Here is a 24,534-nt window from a genome sequence, read left to right as displayed (position 1 = left end):
TTGGGACACAGCCCTTTTTATTATGACGCATAAACAAAGCAGAGTAGCATGGCTTTGGTGAGAGAACTGTATGTGGTAGCCTTAGTGTACAGGGAGTTAAATTCCTGGGACATAACAGAAGTGTGGCAAGGTTAATCAAATTAATCTGCTGTATTGCCAACAGTAGCATAAAACCTAGCATACAGCTATCTAATGTACACCCTGTCAGTGGGATAGATTATACCGAGAAGCATAAATGGCACTATAATAAGATGGCACATCAAGAGAGTTCAGCAATCTTTTTGCTCTGCTAGAGTTGCCAGGTCAACTGTTCTTGCTGGTATTTTAAAGTTAAAATGTCTAGGAACAGCAATAGTGTAGCCATTAAGTGGTAAGCCACACAGAAAGGGTAGCCCAAAAAGGGACAGGAATCTGTTCTCAGTACTCACTATTAATTTTTAAATTGCCATTGTATAGACAAGTAGCCACACACAAACGGAAGATCATGTGTGTTATTTCATAAATAGAGAGCAGAGAAGGATATAGCAGAAGGGGAGGCCTAACTCTCAATTAATGTCAGTGGATTTTAAATGAGATGTTCAGATGTCCAAACCAAAATATAGTATATGTACTCACTGTGTGCATGTAGTCCATCTCTTACTATATACAATGTGTCACCCTCTCTATCACAGGACCAGATATTATTTAGGAGGTGGTCCATTCTGAACACAGCAGTGACACTGACATGATAATTGCATATTATTGTGTGTGGTTGCTGGTATGAGAGTAACGGACACACTTTTAATGCATTATGTGTACAATAGGAAAACAAAGTCTTGTTTTATGCACCTTTTTTTTATTAATTCACATTTAGTCGCTCATTACTGGTGATTTTTGGACTGCTGGTCCACTGCTGGCTGGATGTTTTTGGTGCTAATTTATTCCTAACCCAGTACTCTGTATTATGTGTGCAGGTACCCACTGCCAGTGTCACAATTGAGGGAGCTCCTGCTTTGAACAGGGTGCGCTGGGCCTCTGGAGGCAAGGAGGTGGCAGTGGGAGACTCAGAGGGTCGGGTCTGGATCTATGATGTTGGAGAGGTATGTAGTAATTATTTACTAAATAAATCGATAAGCAATGGTTTCTTATAAGTCAAAAGATATTACATTTACTGACTTGTTTGACATTGAACTGTGGCAGTTCTTGGAGTACTTAAGTTATCCCTGGTTTTCATACCTTTATAGCAGTACCAACAGTGAAATGGTAATTGCATCCAACTCCATATGAATGCCCTTGGTTTTAGACTAGAAGGTCTAACAGTCTCATGGTAAGGTGTCCACATACTTTTGGCCATTTATTTTTCTATGGGTTTCCTCTTGGTAGTCCAGTTTCTTCCCACCTTTTAGAACTGTGTGAATGAATGTGTGTGTGATGCAGTGCAATTGATTGGCCACAATATAGGAATAAAATCTGAACAGGTTACCAGTGTTTCCAGGTGGTGGTTGACCCACCACAACCCTAACCATTATGACGCAGTTAGTAAATACATACAAAAACGTGTATATATAGTTACTGCATATTATTTGTTTGTGTTATTTTTGTGTCTGGGTGCTCCAGTTTTCTTTTACAAGCATGCAAAAGGTGAACGGGCTACTAAAATCATTCCCATATACTGTATATCCATCTAGTGTTTCTGGGTGGCACCTAACCCACTGCAACCCTCATCAAAATGAATTGGAATGATCAAGAGAAAGAACATTTTTGATCAAAACTGTGTATGGATTTTGTTTTGAAAGCAGCCAATAAAGCAAAAGATTTAATTTAGCAATATTTAAAACGTTTAGAAATGGACTGTATTCTAAACGTTTTATGCACTGAATGCAAACACTTTTTGCTTCACAATGGCTATCAGGCTCCATGTGTCACTGTACACTTGAAGTAAAAGCTGCTGGCAGTGCATTAAAATGTCTTTCTGCTTTGTACATGACAGACCTCTGCATTAAAGGCTCCGCATGGTTACCAACCTTTAAATCCAGCCAGGCTTGTTTTGGGTTTTGCAGATTTTCTTTATTCTCTATTTTAAAACAGCCTCCACATGACCTAACCACCACCACAGAGCAGAAAGCCGCCACGACTGCCATGTTTGCTGTGCTCTTTTCGGAATCTTGTTTTTGCCTTGTGTGTGGGGCAAGAATAATTTGAGCCCTGCGTAGTGTGGTAATTGGAGAGTGCGCTGGTCAGGAGTGTGGTCTCTCCGGCTTGATGATAATGGTGGGTCATCAATAAACTGACTGAAGCTGAAGGGTTTCATGTTGCAACAGAGTGGGAGCTTATTTACCAGTAGCTTTCCATAAAGGCTGAAAAAACATCCCACAACATGGCGCCTGTCGACAAGGGAGAGAATGACAGGGGCTTTTTGACCACTGAGGCCCCATTGTACCATATTTAGAACTATGTGGTTAATATTTGCTTTGACTCATAATAATACCTTTTTTACTACTAGGGTTTAGTCATTCAGTAATACTAAATATCCTGTCAAATACGCACATTACTTTAAGATAAGCACCTGCCTTTAAAGAAAAAAGTCAACAAAATATAAAGACTGATTAGTATAATCAAAACTAGTGAAGTCTTTTAATAAGAACATTATACTGATCAGGGCAGCAGTGGGTGATGAATCACCTGGGAACACTAGGAGCTGGACAGATTTTTTGCAGTCTGAACAGTTAAAACCATTTAACATTTTCCAACTGTGTTCAAGCCAGCAAATTTCTGGACATTAGACTGATTGGACAGATGTAGCTTTTTAAGTCATTTGGTGTGCTGCATTTTTTAAAAGGCAGAGTTTGGCAATGACACTGATATGAATAAAAAAAACAACTAGAAAAGTTAGGGGAGAATAGTACTTTGACTGGATTTGACTCTGATCCTATGAAAAACACAATTTACTGTGGAGAAGCCATGTTGGTAGCTAAAAGTCTGTCTTTTGCCTTCACCTTTTTATGTAACATAGGGTAGCCTGCATCGTCAATATAGCAACCAAGCTGGCTACCAAAGCAAGAGTGTCAACAATATGAACAGACAAATCCAATTTGGTCACTTGTAATTTTGCAGTGCAGTCACTCTGCAACCTACAGTCTGAATATAGCCTAAGAATATAAACCTGCAGTCTAAATATGGCCTAAGAATATAAAAACTAGATACAATAAATCATTAATTCTAGGCTAATTGGTTGCTAACTTTTTAACACGTCATCATCTGATAACATAATATGCATATAAAAGTGGTTGGCTGTGTCTGAAATCACATATTTAAACAGTACATACTAAATTCGAGGCAGTGCGCACTGCTCGGCCAGTAAAGCAGTATGCTCTTTCAGTAGGCAAGTGTGCAGTATGCATGCAACCTCATACATACTCTGTCCTCCATCTTACCAACGTCACATGATGCTTGACGTCACGTCGCCACAGTTAGAACAAATTTAAAATCAGACTAAATTAATTCTGTTGTTCTCCTCAAAGCAACTCATAACGTTATTCAGGGTTGTACTAAATCATAACATTTAAAATTTTGTCTTACTCCGCTTTCTGCCATCTTTCGTCTTTGCTACGAATGCCTTTGCAGCTCCAGTTGAATTATGATATAGATTATCGGACCGCAAGTGTGCATTGTTTGCATACTCAAAAATGGATGCAGATGCAGTAGGTCATCAGGGTACTTTTCGCGTACTGTTTATTGAATACTACCTATTCGGACACACTGTTCGCTCTCGCATACTGTTTTCGTGTACTGTTCAGCATGGAAGTATGCAATTTTGGACGCAACGGTTGTTTTAAAATCCAGTGGTTTTTCAAATGTTTAGTTACTATAAAATGACTTTTTAGGTTAATTGAACAGTTAACAGGGTATTCTTGAAATCTCACTTGTGAGCAAATTAGCTTGCTGGCATGTCCCAACATTTGTGCACACAAAATTGCAAAAGAATCGATAGACTACAAATACAAACTAAAATTGTGCTGCAAAGGGTCTATTTGTGCTTACAGAATTTAGATAAAAAAAATACTTATATCTTACATGTGGTGTTTCTGGGTGGCACATTCTCCACTGCAACCCTTATCAAAAAATTGGTTACTGAAATAAATGGTCTAGAGACTTTTTTTTTTTGACCAATAGTGTGTATGCATTTCTGTTTTAAAAGCAGTCACAAAGCAAGAGATTTGATTTAAAAAGTTTAAATGCATTATGCAGGAACAGTTCTGTCTTCGCATTTAGCTGTCAGACTTGTGTCACTATACACTTCAAGTAAATGCTGCTAGCAGTGCATTACAATGTAAATTTAATGTTAACAGAATTTAGATTTTCTTAACTGTAATTCATACTGATGACACATTACCCTTACTGTCCTACACTATCCTGTTATGCCTAGTTCACACTACACGAATTTTGCCCTGATTTTCGCTCTCCGACTGGTCGGCGCTAGATTTGCCCGCTCGGGAGCAACTCGGCGTTCGCTCGGCTCTCAATCACTATGTGTAAACTACCCAACAACTCGATCCGAGCGGCTCGCCGAGCGCTCGGTGACCGAAGCGAGATTTGTAGCATGTCAGATATCTAGATCTGAGTTGCCCTACTGGCAGTGAGTGCTATGTCGAACAGCCAATGAGAACGCAAGATGCGGTGTGGGGGGGAAACGCAGGGGAGGCGTTGTGAAAAGGTGGGACAGGGGCATAATATAGTTTATATCAGAATACATCAGCACACAGACCAGGTTTTACATTATTTCTGACCTTATCATTCTCTACTATGCATAACACCAACGTTACATTGCAAAAATATTTATTAACGTCCAACTCACTATAGAACAATCCAAATCAAATCCACCCATTTATTTTTTCTCTTTGATTTTACGCTGCACATCAGTGCGCTACTTGTTGACGTGTATTTTTGGATGTGGTATCATTAAACCTTTTGTCACTTCTTGCGTTTGTTTTCATGACAAAACGTAGTTTGGGAGACCAGAGAAGCTCGCCTGCGATTCCAGTTGGTGATAGATCGTGTAGTGTGAAACCCCCTATTGCCGATCAGTCGTGTAGTGTAATACACACCGACTTAAGAGAATCCTGATTACAAGAGATCCAGTTGTGTAGTGTGAACTGTACAGCGATCTGACAACTTGGAAAGTCGTGTAGTGTAAACTTGGCATTAGCAACATCCCTGAGTCAAACTTTTAGATGCCGATGTCGGAGCAGGAGCTTCTTTTACTAAGTGAAAGAAATAAAAAAATAATCACTGATTTTAATAACTGAAAACTTATTGGCAACTGTATGAAGTAGGCATAAAGACCAGATACCCCCAATAATTACTTAATATGAAAGAAGGAGACCATGTCTACATTTGCTGAGACTGCTTGTTTAGAGAGGCATGTAATCAGTGGACCAAAGACACCAGATTTGCATCTATGAGGATTACCCAGCAGAAGTTCAGCTGGTCATATATGTCTGTACCATGAATACTTATGTGCACCATATCGTAAAACTGATCATGTGTAAAGCAGGTTTTTCATTGCCAACCAAAAAGACTTTAAGGGCAACTAGCATATCCAAAAAATACACGAAGTTAAAGAGATGTATTTAGTAATATATAATACACATTATACTGTATAGTATCACTACTGGGCATCATGATGGTAAATGTGGTTGCTGTGTCAGTCTCAAAATTAAATTCAGCCTTTGCTGGATTCGTAAGCAGCAGATGTGCATTATGTAAAATATAGGGCTGTTTCATTGTTGCATGGGTCAGGTTCTTATGATTTCCTTTGAAGACCACCTTCAGTGCTGTAAAAGGGCTTGATTTGGTCTTTGGTTTAGATGTATCTGTCATCTCCTCCCACCTCTATATTTCTGCTTAATTACAGCCTACACATTTCAATCTCTGTCAGCCTGGGTGCCAGGCAGCCTTCTCTTCTCATTTGACTTTTGCACAAAACGTGACGTTCAGTCTTCCAATCTGCTTCATGATCCCCAGCTCCTCACCATAAATATTCAGCACTGAAAGACATAACTGCATTTACTATTGTTTTCCATAATCACAATGCACATTGTTTTTCCTTGCATTGTTTAAATTAGAACCGAGCAGGAATAATGCAGGTCCTTGGTGGGTGGCTGGCAGAATTTTAATATTGGTGTACTGATGTTTTCTCTTTGGTCCACAGCTGGCGTCTGCACACACTGAGGACTGGGCATGTTTTGCCCGCACGCTGGTGGAGATCCGCGCCAACAGGGCTGATGGCGAGGAGGAGGGCGCTGTGGAATTGGCATCCTAGAAACCTATCCTTAGGGTTACAAACCAACGCTGTCCTGCAGCTACATTTTGCTCAACATGTGCATCAGTATACTACTGTTTATCTACATTTGGTCCAAGGGTTTATTTTAGATGGTTCTGATCAGATACAGAAGATACAAGGGTCAACCGAAACTCCTTGTTTTGTATTTCATTGTCTTTTTTAATTTAGTTTTGCAGGGCCAATCCAGAGAAAGATGTTTGTCCTACTAGTGTGGTACCAAAACCAGTGTAACTTTCATAAACTAATTAGTCTTCTAAAGGTAGATGTCAACGAAATGGCAGTAATTAAGACAGGCTGCATTTCAAAGTACACCCTACCATACTAAAAATTATATCTAATTGGAGCACAGCCAGCAATATAGCTATAACGTATATAGCATATAAGATGTGGATTGAAATGCAGCCAAAAATACTTGCATATGCTGTATAAACAATGATCACCCGTCAACCACACTTTGAAACACATATGAGTGTAATGAATCAAATGCTATGCCTATTTCTAAAGTAGTTATTTTAAAGATTAAGGTTGTTATTAAAGTTAGAAATGCTTTGCTTGTGTTATGGATTACACTTAGCAATGTGTTAAACAGGGTTGGCTTTTGGAAAATCTGTGGTCTTAGTAGCACTTGTTCTCATTGTTGTATTGTAAATCTGTTCGTTGTTCACTGCACAATGTTTGCAAAGTCTTCTCCCAGATGTAATCTTGTTAAAGATCATGGCTGACCCTGTAAGACCAACTGTAATTAAATAACAGGCCATTGTTAAACTATTTATCAATAAATGCTCACCTCCCATCATACAAAAAGCCAAGGCCTGGTAAAGGTATTAGATAATGTAAACTGTTTATATGCTGCTGTAGGGGTTTTTAGTGAAGGCCAAAGAAGATCTTTTGCCCCCTTTGATATTTACTAAGCTTGTGTGTGTGTGCGTGTGTATGTATTTTTATGTAACTCCTGCATGAAGTACAGTAAACACTATATAAGAGTTTTATCTATATTGTGTTGACAGGAAGCTTAATGCCATGTGTGAGATGTGCCCAGTGATTTTATGCACCATTATGCATAAACTAATAAAATGCCACTTTTATTTGCAAAACATTTTAATCTTTTTTTAGTACATACACCGATCAGCCATAACATTAAAACCACCTGGACTGTAGTCCATCTGTTTCTTTAAATGCAGGTCCTTCTCAAAAAATTAGCATATTGTGATAAAGTTCATTATTTTCCATAATGTAATGATAAAAATTAAACTTTCATATATTTTAGATTCATTGCACACCAACTGAAATATTTCAGGTCTTTTATTGTTTTAATACTGATGATTTTGGCATACAGCTCATGAAAACCCAAAATTCCTATCTCAAAAAATTAGCATATCATGAAAAGGTTCTCTAAACGAGCTATTAACCTAATCATCTGAATCAACGAATTAACTCTAAACACCTGCAAAAGATTCCTGAGGCTTTTAAAAACTCCCAGCCTGGTTCATTACTCAAAACTGCAATCATGGGTAAGACTGCCGACCTGACTGCTGTCCAGAAGGCCATCATTGACACCCTCAAGCAAGAGGGTAAGACACAGAAAGAAATTTCTGAACGAATAGGCTGTTCCCAAAGTGCTGTATCAAGGCACCTCAGTGGGAAGTCTGTGGGAAGGAAAAAGTGTGGCAGAAAACGCTGCACAACGAGAAGAGGTGACCGGACCCTGAGGAAGATTGTGGAGAAGGGCCGATTCCAGACCTTGGGGGACCTGCGGAAGCAGTGGACTGAGTCTGGAGTAGAAACATCCAGAGCCACCGTGCACAGGCGTGTGCAGGAAATGGGCTACAGGTGCCGCATTCCCCAGGTCAAGCCACTTTTGAACCAGAAACAGCAGCACTGGACTGTTGCTCAGTGGTCCAAAGTACTGTTTTCGGATTAAAGCAAATTTTGCATGTCATTCGGAAATCAAGGTGCCAGAGTCTGGAGGAAGACTGGGGAGAAGGAAATGCCAAAATGCCTGAAGTCCAGTGTCAAGTACCCACAGTCAGTGATGGTCTGGGGTGCCATGTCAGCTGCTGGTGTTGGTCCACTGTGTTTTATCAAGGGCAGGGTCAATGCAGCTAGCTATCAGGAGATTTTGGAGCACTTCATGCTTCCATCTGCTGAAAAGCTTTATGGAGATGAAGATTTCATTTTTCAGCACGACCTGGCACCTGCTCACAGTGCCAAAACCACCGGTGAATGGTTTACTGACCATGGTATTACTGTGCTCAATTGGCCTGCCAACTCTCCTGACCTGAACCCCATAGAGAATCTGTGGGATATTGTGAAGAGAAAGTTGAGAGACACAAGACCCAACACTCTGGATGAGCTTAAGGCCGCTATCGAAGCATCCTGGGCCTCCATAACACCTCAGCAGTGCCACAGGCTGATTGCCTCCATGCCACGCCGCATTGAAGCAGTCATTTCTGCAAAAGGATTCCCGACCAAGTATTGAGTGCATAACTGAACATAATTATTTGAAGGTTGACTTTTTTTGTATTAAAAACACTTTTCTTTTATTGGTCGGATGAAATATGCTAATTTTTTGAGATGGGTTTTCATGAGCTGTATGCCAAAATCATCAGTATTAAAACAATAAAAGACCTGAAATATTTCAGTTGGTGTGCAATGAATCAAAAATATATGAAAGTTTAATTTTTATCATTACATTATGGAAAATAATGAACTTTATCACAATATGCAAATTTTTTTAGAAGGACCTGTACTTTGTTAGCCCCCTTTCATGCTGTTCTTCAATAGTCAGGACCCCTACAGGACCACTACAGAGTAGGTATTATTTGGGTGGTGGATAATTCTCAGCACTGCAGTGACACTGACATGGTGGTGGTGTGTTAGTGTGTGTTGTGCTGGTATGAGTGGATCAGACACAGCAATGCTGATGGAGTTTTTAAACACCTCACTGTCACCTTTATTTATATAGTTGACTTGACTTGACTTGACTAGATGTAAAGTCAGAGACAATCGCTCATCTATTGCTACTGTTTGAGTTGGTCATCTTCTTGACCTTCATCAGTGGTCACAGGACGCTGCCCACGGGGCGCTGTTGGCTGGATATTTTTGATTTTTGACCACCATCTACAAGGTGGACCAACTAGGTAGGAGTGTCTAATAGAGTGGACAGTGAGTGGACATGGTATTTAAAAACTCCAGCAGCGCTGCTGTGTCTGATCCACTCATACCAGCACATCACACACTAACACACCACCACCATGTCAGTGTCACTGCAGTGCTGAGAATTATCCACCACCTAAATAATACCTGCTCTGTGGTGGTCCTTTGGGGGTCCTGACCATTGAAGAACAGGTTGAAAGCAGGCTAAAAAAGTATTTAGATAAATAGATGGACTACAGTCAGTAATTGTAGAACTACAAAGTGCTTCTATATGGTTAGTCGAGCTGATAAAATGGACAGTGAGTGTAGAAACAAGTAGCTGGTTCTAATTTTATGGCTGATCAGTGTATATTCTCTGTATACACATATTTGCAGTGAGGATCTTTCATCAGACAGTTAAACAGTTAGCAACATTAGCAAACAGAGAACATTAGCCTATGCACATGGTAGCAATACCATATAAACAAGTAATGCTGAATGGAAATCACAATGTATACATTATAAACAGAGTCTTCAGTTTTTACTTAGTTACACTTCAATATTTAGAAATTATCTAGCAACATCTTTTGGCCATTTTATTAGTTATGCCTCCCAGGTGTGCTTTAGTAAATACAAAGGCTTTATTTAGCTTGTATAAAGAAGTACCTTTTGGTCTGCTTATTGCTATTACATTTTAACTGTGGGACAGTGGTAGGCTAATGGGTAGACCTTTGGGCACTCGATTGGTTATTTTCAGTTTCCAAATTATTAGAAAGTGTAAGTAACAGGAAAGGTGATGCAACACAGTGGTAAACATGCCTCTGGCTCAACTTTTTTGGAGTGTGTTTTAGGCATCAAATTGGAAACCTTTACTTTGTGCTTTTCTCATTTAAATTAACAAATCACAATTTGTTTCTATTGCATTTTACAAAATGTCTGCGCTAAAAATGGGGTTTGTACATCAATGCCATTTATCATCATAAGCTGTAAAATTGAACAATTATGTCATAATTGTGTGTGTGAGTGTGTATGTGTGTGCATTAGTACATTCTAACATGTAGTACTGAAACACACAGGTGGACTGATTAGCTTCAAGGGTGGTCTAAGAAGGGGACGGCAGAAACGTAAAATCTCAGTAAATGCAATCTAAATTTACAGTGGATGTCAGTGAATGTGGCTACAGCTAACCTGTAAGTACCAATGTGGTCGCACTGGGCGCCAGCAGGCCGATTTAAGATGTAGGAGGTGGATCTGAGCCAGATGGCTTGCTGTGGTAAGGAGAGCAGTAGAGGCAGTGATGGAAGGAATAAGGGGGAAGGTAGGATGTCAGTGAACAAAGAAAGATCCCATGTTCTTCTAGTTTCTTTTTTAAGGAAGAAAAAGCCTGCCTGAATATTTAAGTCATGATCGAAATACATTCTTCTATGATCGGTGAAGACCAAGCTGGATAAGGTTTCATTCAGCTTCTCTGTAGATTCTCCAGTAAAAATAGGTACAGGTCCTGGTTTAGCATATAAATGGTCTATTTTAACATGAAATTGAGAGTACTGTATAGCACTGCTTGAAGGATGCAAGAAAGTTTTTAATACATAACACATGTAAGATATGGGCCTAGTTACTCTCAGTGATTGTTATATCTGGGGGAGGGAGTGTTTTGGGGTCAATGAATGTTGTTAATCAATGCATCCCTAAAATGGCATCAAGGGGTCATGATCTGATGATCTGGGGTAATAAAGTGATAAACATGTTTGCTGCCAAGACCAAAAAAAATACCTCAATGTGTTAAAGCCATCATCACATTTGTGTTGCTCTTAATTAAACAAATTAAGCTTTTATAAAGATCAAAGCATATGCTGATAAAAAATAACCAGGTATTACAAGTAAGCATCCAACGGATTAGAAGAACTGCAGACCTGTATGCTAACCACCCTGGCTGGATGACACCAGGTCCATGGGTGCTAGTTGAAATGCCATGCCTATGTACTAATGGTACTAACGTGACCAAGCTGAAAAAGCTGTGCGACTAAGGTTAGTCCCAAAGCTAGCTAAAGTTCTAGATCTTCTATAGTTCAATAAGGAGCCAAGGAGATCAGCTGGTGGGCTCAGTTACAGAATCATGACTTTCTGCCTTGCCAAATAAAGGTATGGTAAAAGTAATGAAGGCACAGATGATTGATATGACAGATCCTCTTAAATTGACAGTCACCTGGGCCTCATTTCTATTTATCATGATTTCTCTATAACATATTTGCCCTTTTTAGCCATCATGAGGGAACCACCCTGGATGAGTGAGCAGCCTCAAAGTCGGTCTGATGGCTGTGTACCTATTTCTGCCCCACATTTGGACCATGTTGACAGATCATGCACTCCTATCCCAGCTTGTTTTGTTTTCCTTTTTCTTTCTTCTTTTTTTGAAAACTGGGTTGTCCCAAGTACTGTGAGCATCTTTCTCTGTTACTTTCTCAGACTTTTACATCTATTGTAAGAAACGTGGGCCTAAACATGGCTTGTGACCGTCATAAACTACCCTGTAGTCAGTGTAGAATCAGTTCATTTTCTGTTGTACTAGAGCTGTACCTGTCTACTATAGGGGCTATGATTGTAAAATAGAAATATTTAGAAGCAACAACAGGCTAGCTGCAAAACAGCATGCCACCAAATGGGACTGCCAGGTGTATTAAATGGGAGAACACAGTGTATAAAATTAGTTGGAACACTCACAAGCATGTTCCAAACTGCCTCGGGAAGTAAAGTCTATACAAGAACTTTTTGTCTGGTTTGATAGATCAGGTTTCTATTGTTGAGAAACTGTAGGATCACAAAAGGCAAACGCCAAACACTGGATTGAGTGGTGTAAAGCACACTGAGAATGGACTTATTGGAATGCATTGGAAATGCTCATGAACTAAAATTTATCTTAATTCACAGAGAAATTTTATTAGATACCAGATCAACTCAACAGCTGGCAACCAAATTTATTATTGTAAAGTCTGAGAAGGGAAACTGGTTTGGAATATGTTTGCAATGATCAAACACATGAATATGATGTTCAGGTTTTTGGACATGCAGGGTATCTGGACTATGAACATCTGAATTATGAACAGTTAGTCTAAGTTTTAACACGATCTTACAGATGCTTGTGCTTGCAATATAAGACTTCCGGTAAATAAATGATCTACTAGGAAATCCATAATGCTGGCATTTCACAAGGACATCGCCAAATTGGAACAGACTACTACAATCCCAACCACTGTCCATGAGAGAACAAATAGCCACCATAGAGAACTTTTAGTCAAAACCCTTGCTTTAAAATGAACCAAGCTCTTTTAGGAACAACTCATAATGAAGCCATAATAAGGCACCTGTGAAAATGAAAGTCTTTTTATGTGAGGTCAGCCTTTTCTAAAGAGCTATCAATCAGCCAGCACGTTCATGACATTTCAGTTTTCTATACAGTCATATTATGTGTCCTGTTCTTTTTGCCCTATTTGCTCTTTTTGTCCTCCATTTTAGATTGAAAGCCTGTGGAGCCTGGAAAGCCTCCCATTAAGAGGCTATCATCAAGCCTTGGGTTCAGGCGAGAGAAAGGGGAAATAAATAGAAAGAAAGGAGAGCAAGAAAGAGAGACGAGAGAGAGAGAGAGACGAGAGAGAGAGAGAGAGAGAGAGAATAACTCCTACTGTCCGGTAGAAGATAAAAACCATCTTGGCAGTTTCTTATGGGTCACTAATGTCATAACAGCCTTAGGCTGAAGTAGCTGAACACTTACACAGACAAAATATAAAAAAATCAATTACCTTTAATTAAAGGATCAAGAAGCAGATGCTCCACAGGTCACCTCAATCAGCCAGGTGACACTTGGCAAGCTTACCCACAAAACTCCCAAAAGATCCTTTCAGAGAGGTCAAGCAATAATAAAGTGCTTTCATACAATTATAGTGCAACTGAAAAAGGTCGGTTATAAGCATCTGATGAATTGTGAGGTAACCATGTTCATGGTTGGTGTCATTAGGTGTATGACACACACTGCTTTTCAGGAGATCCGGTCTCTTATTCTGTCGGGTATTTCTATAAATCTATGGCATAATAACAGGGGTTACCAAGAACACAGCAGATGTAAATTTACAGAAAATGTATAGACCACTGTAAAATGATTAATGTTTCTGGTTATACCATTTGTGTGCTTGAGCAAAACATCTTATCTAATCTCTAACAAATCTTGTCATTTAGAACCTTCAGAAAATGCAATTTAATTAGCAGAGAACACCAGTCTTTGCTAGTCAAAAATAATAGTAAAAAAAAAAACAATACTAAAGTTTTAACTTAGAAAGAATTCTAAAATCATTATTTGGTGAAATAAACTTAAATACCAATTACAGCTTTCAGGTGTCTTGCCATGCCCTTCACCAGTCTTTCACCTTTAGGTGACTTGGTGTTATTTAATGGCTTATCTATTACTTTTCAGAGGTTTGCTCTGGTCATGACAGGGTCTTGATCTGGTGATCCACACCATAACTGACCTGGTTGTGTGCCATGGAGCATTTTCCTGCCAGAAAAAAAACAATTCTCAGAGTTGGTGAACAGAATTTTTTTTTTTTTATTTACACCCTGATTGACTTTTGAAGCATGTTTCAAAGATTCACATTTATTTTATCCTTTGAGAGAGGGCACACAATACACAGTAATGAGAGTCATGCTAAGCTGCCCCCAGCAGAGGCCCCTGTGCATTTAAACCACAGGGTCCACTTTAGCTCTGAATGCTCTTAATCATTAGAGCAGGCCAGTGCTCAGCCACATTCAACCAAGATTTTCTGGTATTATACATAGCTACTCCACTGATTAACCAAACAGTCTCTGTCCATAATGGCTGAACCAAAGAGCCCATATGAACATGTAGAAGAGTACAGGAGCCCTCATGCAGGATAAATGCAAGGAGTTTGTGTGTTACGAAAAGAGGTAGCATATAAAGGTACTAGTTTAGATTATACTGTAATTTACATATTCTAGTCAACAGCCTGTCAAAATGCCTGGCTTCCTCTGCTTCTATGGATTTGGTCTCATCAGGATCAGCAAGTCAGATTCTGCCGTACCGCTAATGAGGATCCAGAGGTCTCCCAGACAAATAATGGTTGCAAAATATATGTGTATTTTAATTTCCTGTTCGGACTGTAAATTACTAATTGCCTAAAAGTTTAGCAGCTGATAAATGGTGAAATGGTTTAAAGGTTGACAATCATAAAATGTGCTTTACCCAACCAACAGCATTGATGGAAATAAAGCACTGTTGGAAGGAAGGAATGCAGCGTCACTTCGGACATACATGGCTTTTCCATTGAGCATCATGTTTAGAGCCAACTTGCAGAGCTCTAAATCAAACACTTTCAAGACAGAAATGAATAGAATTAAACATTAATTCTGCTTTAGTGCAACTCCAAACCATATTGGCTTGGCATGTCTTGTTACCTTTTAAAATGTGTTTTCTCTCCCACAAAACAAAATAGCTTAAAAAAGACATAAACTTCTTGAACAAAGAAAGATCTTGGATGCAAAGCTGATCATTTCACCTTTGCAAGATTAGTTTATTCCTATTGCAACACTGTAACTAGAAGACCTGAATTTTTTATGTTTTAACACTTACAAACTAGAGCGCAGAGCTGCCAGCACCTATATATTAGCGGTGGAAAATATCCTGACCCTTGGCAGGCTCACTTCACTTCAAGATTTAGCCCAAATCACAGAGCACTCTAATTTGGGCCTACCACAAAGGAGTCAGTGGTGGAAAGTGGCTAGCACAGAGCAAAAACATGGCAGCTTTACTATCAGCAGCCTGCCAGGCTCCAAGTGGGCCCTGTTGTCTCTAAAGGAAGCAGATTTCACACCATGAGGGTGAAGGCAGGACATGGAGGAGGCAGCGTTCAATTTGACAAAAACAGTTGTAAACTTTGTTTGTAAACTGGCAGAATTACAATTCATTTAAGTTGTTTTTCCATGGCACGGTGGGGTGGTGGGTAGCACTGTCGCCTCACAGCAAGAAGGTCCTGCGTTCGATGCCCAGGCGGGGTGGTCTGGGTCCTTTCTGTGCGGAGTTTGCATGTTCTCCCCGTGTCTGCATGGGTTTCCTCCGGAAGCGCCGGTTTCCTCCCACAGTCCAGAAACATGCAGTCAGGTTAATTGGAGACACCAAATTGCCTTATAGGTAAATGTGTGTGTGTGTTTGTGTATGTGCGATGGACTGGCGCCCTGTCCAGGGTGTTACTGTGTGCCTTGCGCCCATTGAAAAGCTGGGATATGCTCTACAAAAAAACTCAAAGTAAATTACTCTGCCTCCTGGCTCAATAGTTATATATTAAGAAAATGAACCCAAAATTAGGATAAGTAATATACAAATATAACAATGTACACAAAAATAAGATAAATAATATAAAACATTTGCAGAGTTCTGTGCATGTCAAGTCCTTTGACATTTGAAGATTACGAGACAGTTTGTACATATACATGTGTGTGTAATGTATGAAAGTTTGAGCAGACTGGGGGGTTGGGTAGATTATGTGTGTCAGGACGTTGAGTTGGCAAGGCAGACAGCCTGAGGGTAGAGGCTGTTCCCGAATCTGGTTGTGCATGTTGTAATGTTGCATAATGCTGTAATGTTTGTAGATCTCCACCATGTTGGGAAGGCAGGTGGCAGTGATGTGCTGAGTTTTTACTACCCTCTGAAGAGCTTTCCTTTTGGCTATAATGCTGCTGCAAGATGTTCTCCACTGCATATCTGTAGAAGGAAGAGAGGACTGTTGCACTTACTCCTTTTTTATGATGGAGGATGTGTTTTGGAACCAGGAAAGGTTGTGAGAGTCAACCACCATCTCCTTAGTCTTGCTGACATTCAGGATGAGGTTGTTGCACCCTTTTTTTAGGTGCATCACCTCATTTCTATAAGTGGTCTAATCACCTTTTACAATGAGACCTACCACTTGAAAATGTTGAGAAAGTTGAGAATGAAAGAATGAGTACCAGAGTATCAGTGGATCTAAAACCCCATCTTTCTTACAATCTGCAGTGTATATATGCACCGATCAGCCATAACATTAAAACCACCTCCTTGTTTCTACACACTGTCCATTTTATCAGCTCCACTTATCTGATCTACAGTTACTGACTGTTGTCCATCTGTTTCTCTGCATGCTTTGTTAGCCCCCTTTCATGCTATTTTTCAATGGTCAGGACTCTCCCAAGACCACCACAAAGTAGGTATTATTTGGGTGGTGGATCATTCTCAGCACTGCAGTGACACTGACCTGGTGGTGGTGTGTTAGTGTGTGTTGTGCTGGTATGAGTAGATCAGACACAGCAATGCTGATGGAGTTTTTAAACACCTCAATGTCACTGCTGGACTGAGAATAGTCCACCAACCAAATATATCCAGCCAACAGCGCCCCATGGACAGCGTCCTGTAAGCACTGATGAAGGTCTAGAAGATGACCAACTCAAACAGCAGCAATAGATGAGCGATCGTCTCTGACTTTACATATACAAGGTGGACCGACTACGTAGGAGTGTCTAATAAAGTGGACAGTGAGTGAACACGGTATTTAATAACTCCAGCAGCGCTGCTGTGTCTGATCCACTCATACCAGCACAACACACACTAACACACCACCATCCTGTCATTGTCACTGCAGTGCTGAGAATGCGGTGTGGTGGTCCTGTGGGGGTCCTGACCATTGAAAAACAACATGAAAGCAGGTAAAAAAAAAAGTATGCAGAGAAATAGATGGACTACATTCAGTAATTGTAGAACTACAAAGTGCTTCTATATGGTAAGTGGAGCTGATAAAATGGACAGTGAGTGGTTTTAATGTTATGGCTGATCGGTGTATACTTTAAAGGATTACTCCAGTTTAATTTAAAATTTCTGCAATATAATGAATGCTGTCTGGTGCTTGTTCAGTCTTTTATCATAAGACTGTTTTAGTGCAACTCTCTACTCTCTCCAAGTAATATAACAGCATCCTACTGCTGCTCTGTCCTCCAATGACTTTCTTTTGCTACCAAAAATTGTTTAAAAAAATTCAAACACTGAGGCTCATATATTTTAGCCTATAAAGCTAAAATAGGAATACCACCAACATAACTATAAGCACTTGATATCCTTATCTATAACTCTTTCTGTGGAGCCACTAGTTTTAAAAAAAATAGGATGAAAATGTTAATAAAAAGCCTAGAATCAGTCTTATTTGGATACCATGTCATTAATCATATTCAAATGAAAATAATTTTACACATAGAATTTAACATTTAAAACCTATTGAAAGAAAGAGGAGACAAAGCCATTATATTGTCAACAAGCCTCAGGTTTTCTATCCCCATCACAGACTGGGCAGCTGTCCAGAAGAAGAGTTTGAGGAGTTGAAGAATCACTGTACTCAGCTCAGGGCTTTAACTGTGTGCCCTGCGTTGAGTGCTCTTTAGACAGGCTTCATTTAACTCCTAGCTTAATCTGCCCCTCCTACGCAAGTAGCAAAGATAGTATTATCTCTACGCTCTGGGTAGCTCGACTGATAAAAAAAAAAGTAATTGTCAGTGCTTCTGAAGGTTAGGCCAGGTTCATCTGCTCTGACTAGCCAGAGCTGGGAGAAAAAAGTACAATTCTAACGTATCCCAGCAGCTAACATGAAACCTACAACATCTGGATATACTGGTTTTCTCCACACGTGATAACTCGACAACTTGAAAACGGCAGTTTTGCTGCTGAGAAAAAACTTGGAGTTGGGTGAACAGGATTTTGTATATTTGTGTGTGTGTGACTGAATGAGTATACCCCCTGAGTCGCTCTTCACCTAGAGCTGTAGGGAGTGGTGATGGTGGAGGCTGCAGCAGTATAAGAGAGGTTGAGTAATTATACTGACAAAGGAGGCTCTGTGCCTGGGCCGAGCCCAGAGGAGCCGTGCCGTCTGGGACAAGCAGGCTGCAGCGCGTCTCCTGCACTCAATGCACATTGTGCACAGAGCTCAAGAGAGACATGCAGTGTGCACAAGGGCTGGATTCTCACACACACACACACACACACACACACACACAGTTAGAGACCCCACTTCTCCCCCCACTACTCTGAAAGAGCTCCTTTCCCACGACAGCCTGACAGGTGAGCCCTGGAGACAGCTATCCGACCACTCTGACACATGTCCACCTGTATCACACACATACACACAGTACCTGCACTGAGCTCCCTCTCACTCATTTAGTTAGATCCCTACTGTATTACTTAATTTTGCTCATATCAACATTTCTCATGTAAAGAACAGATCTGATACATATATACATAGAGTACATACACCAATATTTCTTAACCTTTGCAAGCAATGATGGGCCATGCCTCCTGACTTCTTCTTTTGAGAATGTATAGCGACATATCATTAAAAGGAGAATAAAAAAACAATGACCACAGACGGTTGAGCAGCTGAAGTTGTGTATCAAGCAAACATTGTCAAAAGTTCTAATTGCAGAACTGCAATAATTAGAATCCTACATTTTGAGTGTTTTATGCATAACATTTTTTGTATGGACAGGACAGGTAATCATTACACAAGATTCATCAGTTCAAGTCTTTAATGTCAAACACACAGTCATTGACAATTTTGTATCTCCAATTCACCTCACTTGCAACCCACCAAACAAGGAGAAACTCCACACAGAAAGGACCCAGACCGCCCCACCGGGAAATCAAACCCAGGACCTTCTTGCTGTAAGGCGACAGTGCTACCCACCGAATCACTGTGCCGCCCCTGTCAATTAAATAAACGATTTAGAGAATAAACAAATCACAGATTTTTGTTTTCATTGAATTTTAAAGTGTACATGTATTACATATTAAAACCTAATATTTATGTATGGCATGTGTAGCATGTAAGATTTCCCCAGACAGTTTCAACAAGTTACTTATTACTCAGAAAATAATTTAAAAAAAAACTTTTTGCTCTAAACATATTTAAAATGGAAGTATAAGTCTAGTTTTTGAGGCAGTCAATAAACATTTATGCAACAACAAAGTAAAACCTTGATCAAGGTGGTAGTGCAGCTAGTAATGTGGGTGCTGCAGAGCACCAGCTCCCCTCTAGTTACTGTCAGCAAGAAGCTTTCCCTGTGTCTGTGTGTTCAGACTGGGCACTACTGTTCACTGTTATTTCTTTACATCTTAGGGAAAGCAACTTTATAGAAGTTAGAAAAAAAGCCACTTTCTAAAAAGCACTGCAACTGGAGGTTTTTAATGTTTAAAACGCTCATGAATAGGTGAAACTTGCTTGACTGTGGAAAGTATCACTTCAGCAGCTTCTAATACTTTCTTTTCCTCCCAGTATTAGGAGACAGTTTGGGGTTTCTTACTGATTTTGGCAGTGAAATCACTGTCCCATGTACAATCCTTTGTGCAGTCACCCAGTCACCTCTAGCAGGCTATAAAGTCTCAGAGTGCTACCATGCTGTTTACACCAAAACACACTCTGCATAGCCACCCATTTTCCAACCTCAGGAATGGACCAGCTTTCTAATGGTTTGCTCAGACCAGGAGCTGCTCTTGGAACACTGAAGCTGGATTCACACAGACACACTCATGTTCTGTCTGGACTGACTGACCCATCACTCTGCACAGAGCTAATTGAACTCACAGGTGTGCATGGGGTGAGTTTGTATGTACAGCACCATGCTGGGGTTAAGAGTGGGCTGCAATAAAAGCAATCAGTGTGGGAATGAGAGCAGTAACTGGGATGAGGGGGTGCTAGAGAGCTGAGGTTGTTGGTGTTGCAGCAGGTGTTACCACATTAATGGATAAGTGAGAGGATACTAACTTTTTTATTATTGACCAGTGCAAAGTGCAGTTAGCCAACCTACTTACCACCTGCGAGTTGGCTGTGTGCTTAAGCTTTTCACTTAAAAAAGTCAAGGTATATATTGTATGTCTAATGATATGTGGACACCCCTTCTAATAATTAAGTCGTGTTTTAGCCACCCCATTTCTTACAGATCAATTATATATCTTAAACGTCACAGACAGATAATTCCTTTAGCGCGTTTCTGAGTAAGATAATACACTGGATTGATCTAAATAAACAGAACCACTTCGTCCATGTCTCAGTCAGACAGTCAAAGCCCCAAGGGTTTTTTTCAGAGACAGACCTCAACCTCACGGCTCCAAGCTTACGTTTGTGCGGCACATAAAACAGCTGGCGCAGGCTGCAACAGGTTCCTTCCAGCTCTTTGAAAATACGTCTGCTTTGACACGGGCATATCTGGGCTGGCTGTGGCCGCATTTCAACACGTCTTGCCTCAAGAGCCTGGCAGCCTGCCGCCTCCATGCCCTATCTTTCCTGTTGCTCTTAGTTACTGAGGTTGCACGCAGGAAGGCGGCCCAGACGCAATTAGATGGAAATCTGTTTCCATGGATTTCTTCTCCTTTAAGCCTCCACTAAAGCTCTTACTGTTTGTTTGTTGTTAGGTTTCTCTCCCCCTGTTCTGAGAAGATTATGCATCAACGATGCTCCTAAGGGAACATGGTAAATGAGACTAGTGAGCAAGCACATTTAAAGAACTGTTTTAGTAAGCATTACCATATTGGTAGGAAAAGATTATAATCGTCTCATTGAAGGTGCACTTTAAATAGAATTAAGCAGCATGACCTACAGTACTTTTCATAAGGGAATTAATAGATGGACAAGCCAGTCTTGTCTGCTTCTACCAGTAAAATCAAATAGCTATTTAAGTTGAAAACAGTCTTTTATAGCTAATTGGAACAATCTCTTTAACATCATTTGGCAAGAAATAGCATCCTAAAATTGAGTCGCTCGGGCCAAGTTCTTTAGTCATATTAATTTAAAAATAATTAACAGTCAAACTTACATAGAACAAAAAATACCCGTTTAAAGTAAAAACTTAGAGAAGGTCTAAATCAGCTGTGACAAACAGGTGCCCAGCGCTGCTGTATATTACTCTAAGAAACAGAATTCTCATAGAGAATGACAGGTCGCAGTAGCAGGTCAATAATTCAGATGTAATTACAAGGCAAGGTGGAGCAACCAGGGTGTGGTGGTGCTACCTGAGGCACACTGTACTGCCAAACGTCCCAACACACACACACACACACACACACACACACACACGCAATAACTGCTACTGATATATTGTAAAATGCAATAAAAGAAGAATCTATGATCTGTACATTCTCTTGAGTCTTTATTTAACTGATAAAATTAGAAAGAAAAGATTTCCAATGTTTACTTCATTGTATTTTGTAAATATAAACATTTAAAATGTAATGCCTGCGACACACATTTAAAAAGGTTGGCATGAGGTATGTTTAGTATTGTGTTCCATCAGCTTTGCTATTAATGAAGCTTTTTAATGGTTTGGGAACTGATAATATACATTTTCTCCTTTCTTGCTAATATGAGACATTAGCTTCAACCAGTCCATTGTTGCTGTCGTCTGATTATCCTCTTCATGATACACCATACATTTTCAAACAGCAACAGACCTGGACTGCAGGCAGGCTAGTCAAGCACACACAGTCTGTGTCTATGAAGACACACTGCATGTACAGAATGAGGCCTGCCGTTGCCTTCCTGAAATAATCATGGACTTCCTGGGAGAAGATGTCATCTTGGTGGCAGCATTTATCTCTCTAAAATCCCAATACACTACACTACGTTAAGGGTACCTTTACACATATGCAAGCCAGCCATGCCATGGGCACTGACGACCACCATACCAAGACAAATGTTGGCTTTTGCACTTTTCACTCATAACAATCTGCATGGTCCTTTTCATCTTTGTCAAAGATAACTTGACATCCATGTGTCCTAAAAACAAGCTGAACAGTAGAATCATCGGACCACAGCCCACTGTCTTTCGGACCATCTAAGTTGAGCTTGGGTCTAGAGAACTCTGGGGTGTTAGCATAGAATTGATGCACTGTGCCAGATTGCATTTCTTGATGCAGCGGTAGACTGTATTAGGTGACAATGGTTTTCAAAGTACTTTCAAGCCCTGTGGCTATATTTATCACAGTAACATAACAGTTTTTAATGCAATGCCATCTTGTCATGTGATAGCTCGAACTTCACACATCAACAGTGGTTTCCGGCTTTGCCCCACACAGACTGAGACTCTCCAGAGTCCTCAAATCTTCTCACAATATTATGAGCAGTAGATGGTAAAACATTAAATTACTTGCAATCTAGCATTGAGAAATGTTCTTTTGAACTGATTGGTAATTCTCTCATGAAGTTTGGAACATTTTCCTTTTACACATCTTGATTCCCTAAACTGTTTCCAAATTTACCTGCTTATTGGGGTATGTTTCAAAACTGTATCATTTGAATATTTTATAAACTTTTCACTCCTGTGTTCCTACTTTTTCAGACTGCGTTGCAGGCATTGCAGTTGATCAGTGAAAAATAGGAAATATTTTCTTTTTTACTGTTATCAAATAAAGAAAGAAAGAGAATTAACAAATCAAATATTCTTCTTATTATTATTACTGCATTTTAGTAAAAGTCCCAACTTTACTGGAAATGGATTTTGTAGTTATATATAGGGCTTTACTTCTGTTAGGGAAACAATAGCTTGGAGCCAGACAAAAACGTATATTACATTCAATCACAAATGCTTACTTAAGTGAGCACTGCACGTCCGAAAACATTTGAAAAGGTTAAGAAAACATTAGGTAGTTCACACTAAAATCATCATAGTAATTATAGTTTTTTTTTAGCAAAGTAAAATTAAAATTGCAAAAATACATTTGATGAAACTAAAGATAATTTACTAAAACTAAACAAAAAAGAAATACTGCCTCAAAAGTAGAATAAATACACAATCAGATTTAATTGATTCACTTAAAAGTCAGCACAATATGAGCATACTTACTCATTAATAAAGCCTAAAAGTTGTTTGAAAAAAAAAAAAAGGTTTAAAAGACATTGAGTTTTATAATTCACACTAAAATTACAGTACTATGTAAAATGCATTTTGGTTAACTAAACTAAATATGTTCCCAAATATGGTGCAATGTGAATCAATACAAATTAGCACAAGCATGTATTTTGCACTTTCAGGCTTAAACTGCATATTCCTCAAAGAAAACATGAAATCTGTTACTTTATCAGTGCTATTGTTTTGGATTCCAGTTAATTAGGGTTGCTGCAATATTATAAAGTAGCCTTTGATAGCAATACAAATAATATCATTAAAATTATTAATAAAAAAAAGTATAATTTTATTGTCATTTTACTGTCTGACACTAAGTTTTATTAATAATGTAGACCTAGGGCTGTGGTGGGCCACTTACAAATCTACACCAAAACAGGGCAACACACACTCACAAAATCACTCATTCACATTTAGAGGCAATTTATACTAATCTAGAACAGAGTAATCTATACTGTTTTGGGAAGAACATATGAAGCTGCTCAGACAGTGATCAGAGATTTAGATTAAACCCAGGTCCACAGGACGGTTATTGTGCAGCACTTGTTCTAGCAGCTGCACCGAATTGCCAACCAGAAACTTTTAAAGTAAAAGAAATTTTAAAGTAAAATGTAAGTAAGAAAATACAAAGTAGGGTAAACTGAAAGAGGACACTCTATAATAAATAATAAAGCTGAATAGACCAACAATAAACAATACATTAATGGATGCCAGGTATGTTTTCCTTTTTCTACACTGCTCTTTACATTGGCTGTGCACTATTTCTAGTAACCAGGACCTTAAATGAAACTAAGCAAGCAGGAGATAAGCATCCAGCCAAGTTCTCAGTCAGTGAAGCATGCTGTTCTTACCAAATAATTGTTACTTCTTGGCAAATGCCATGAGTCTAAAACAAAGGCTGCAGTATTAGAGGATGAAAATAACTTAATGGTTTAAAGGCCCTACAAACAATGTTAACTAAGAGTAGGGTGCTCTTCCATAAACCATGTAATTTATCTTTTTTTCTGTAACTCTAGTAAGACGCAAGCATTTACCATTCCTAAATCATAGAGTTTAGTCTCCCCCCAAACCAAATAAATCCATCTGATTTGCCATGACTGCAGTGT

At 39.4% G+C, this 24,534-nt stretch overlaps 1 protein-coding gene across 3 annotated transcripts in view; it reads left to right on the top strand.

Annotated features, from left to right (window-relative positions):
• LOC134308296 (cytoplasmic dynein 1 intermediate chain 1) overlaps nucleotides 1–7,416 on the top strand; it is a 77,871-nt gene extending 70,455 nt beyond the window's left edge. For all 3 annotated transcript variants that reach the window (XM_062990683.1, XM_062990682.1, XM_062990681.1), the window contains 2 exons: nucleotides 954–1,079; nucleotides 6,191–7,416. In XM_062990683.1, coding sequence (XP_062846753.1) covers nucleotides 954–1,079; nucleotides 6,191–6,301 — 237 coding nt within the window. In that variant the 3' untranslated portion in view covers nucleotides 6,302–7,416. The remainder of the gene's footprint in view (nucleotides 1–953; nucleotides 1,080–6,190) is intronic.
• The last annotated feature ends 17,118 nt before the right edge of the window (nucleotides 7,417–24,534 follow it).

The sequence above is a fragment of the Trichomycterus rosablanca genome, chromosome 2, assembly GCF_030014385.1.
Source record: "Trichomycterus rosablanca isolate fTriRos1 chromosome 2, fTriRos1.hap1, whole genome shotgun sequence".
Classification (NCBI taxonomy): Eukaryota; Metazoa; Chordata; class Actinopteri; order Siluriformes; family Trichomycteridae; genus Trichomycterus; species Trichomycterus rosablanca.
This window is presented reverse-complemented; position numbering and strand designations above follow the sequence as displayed.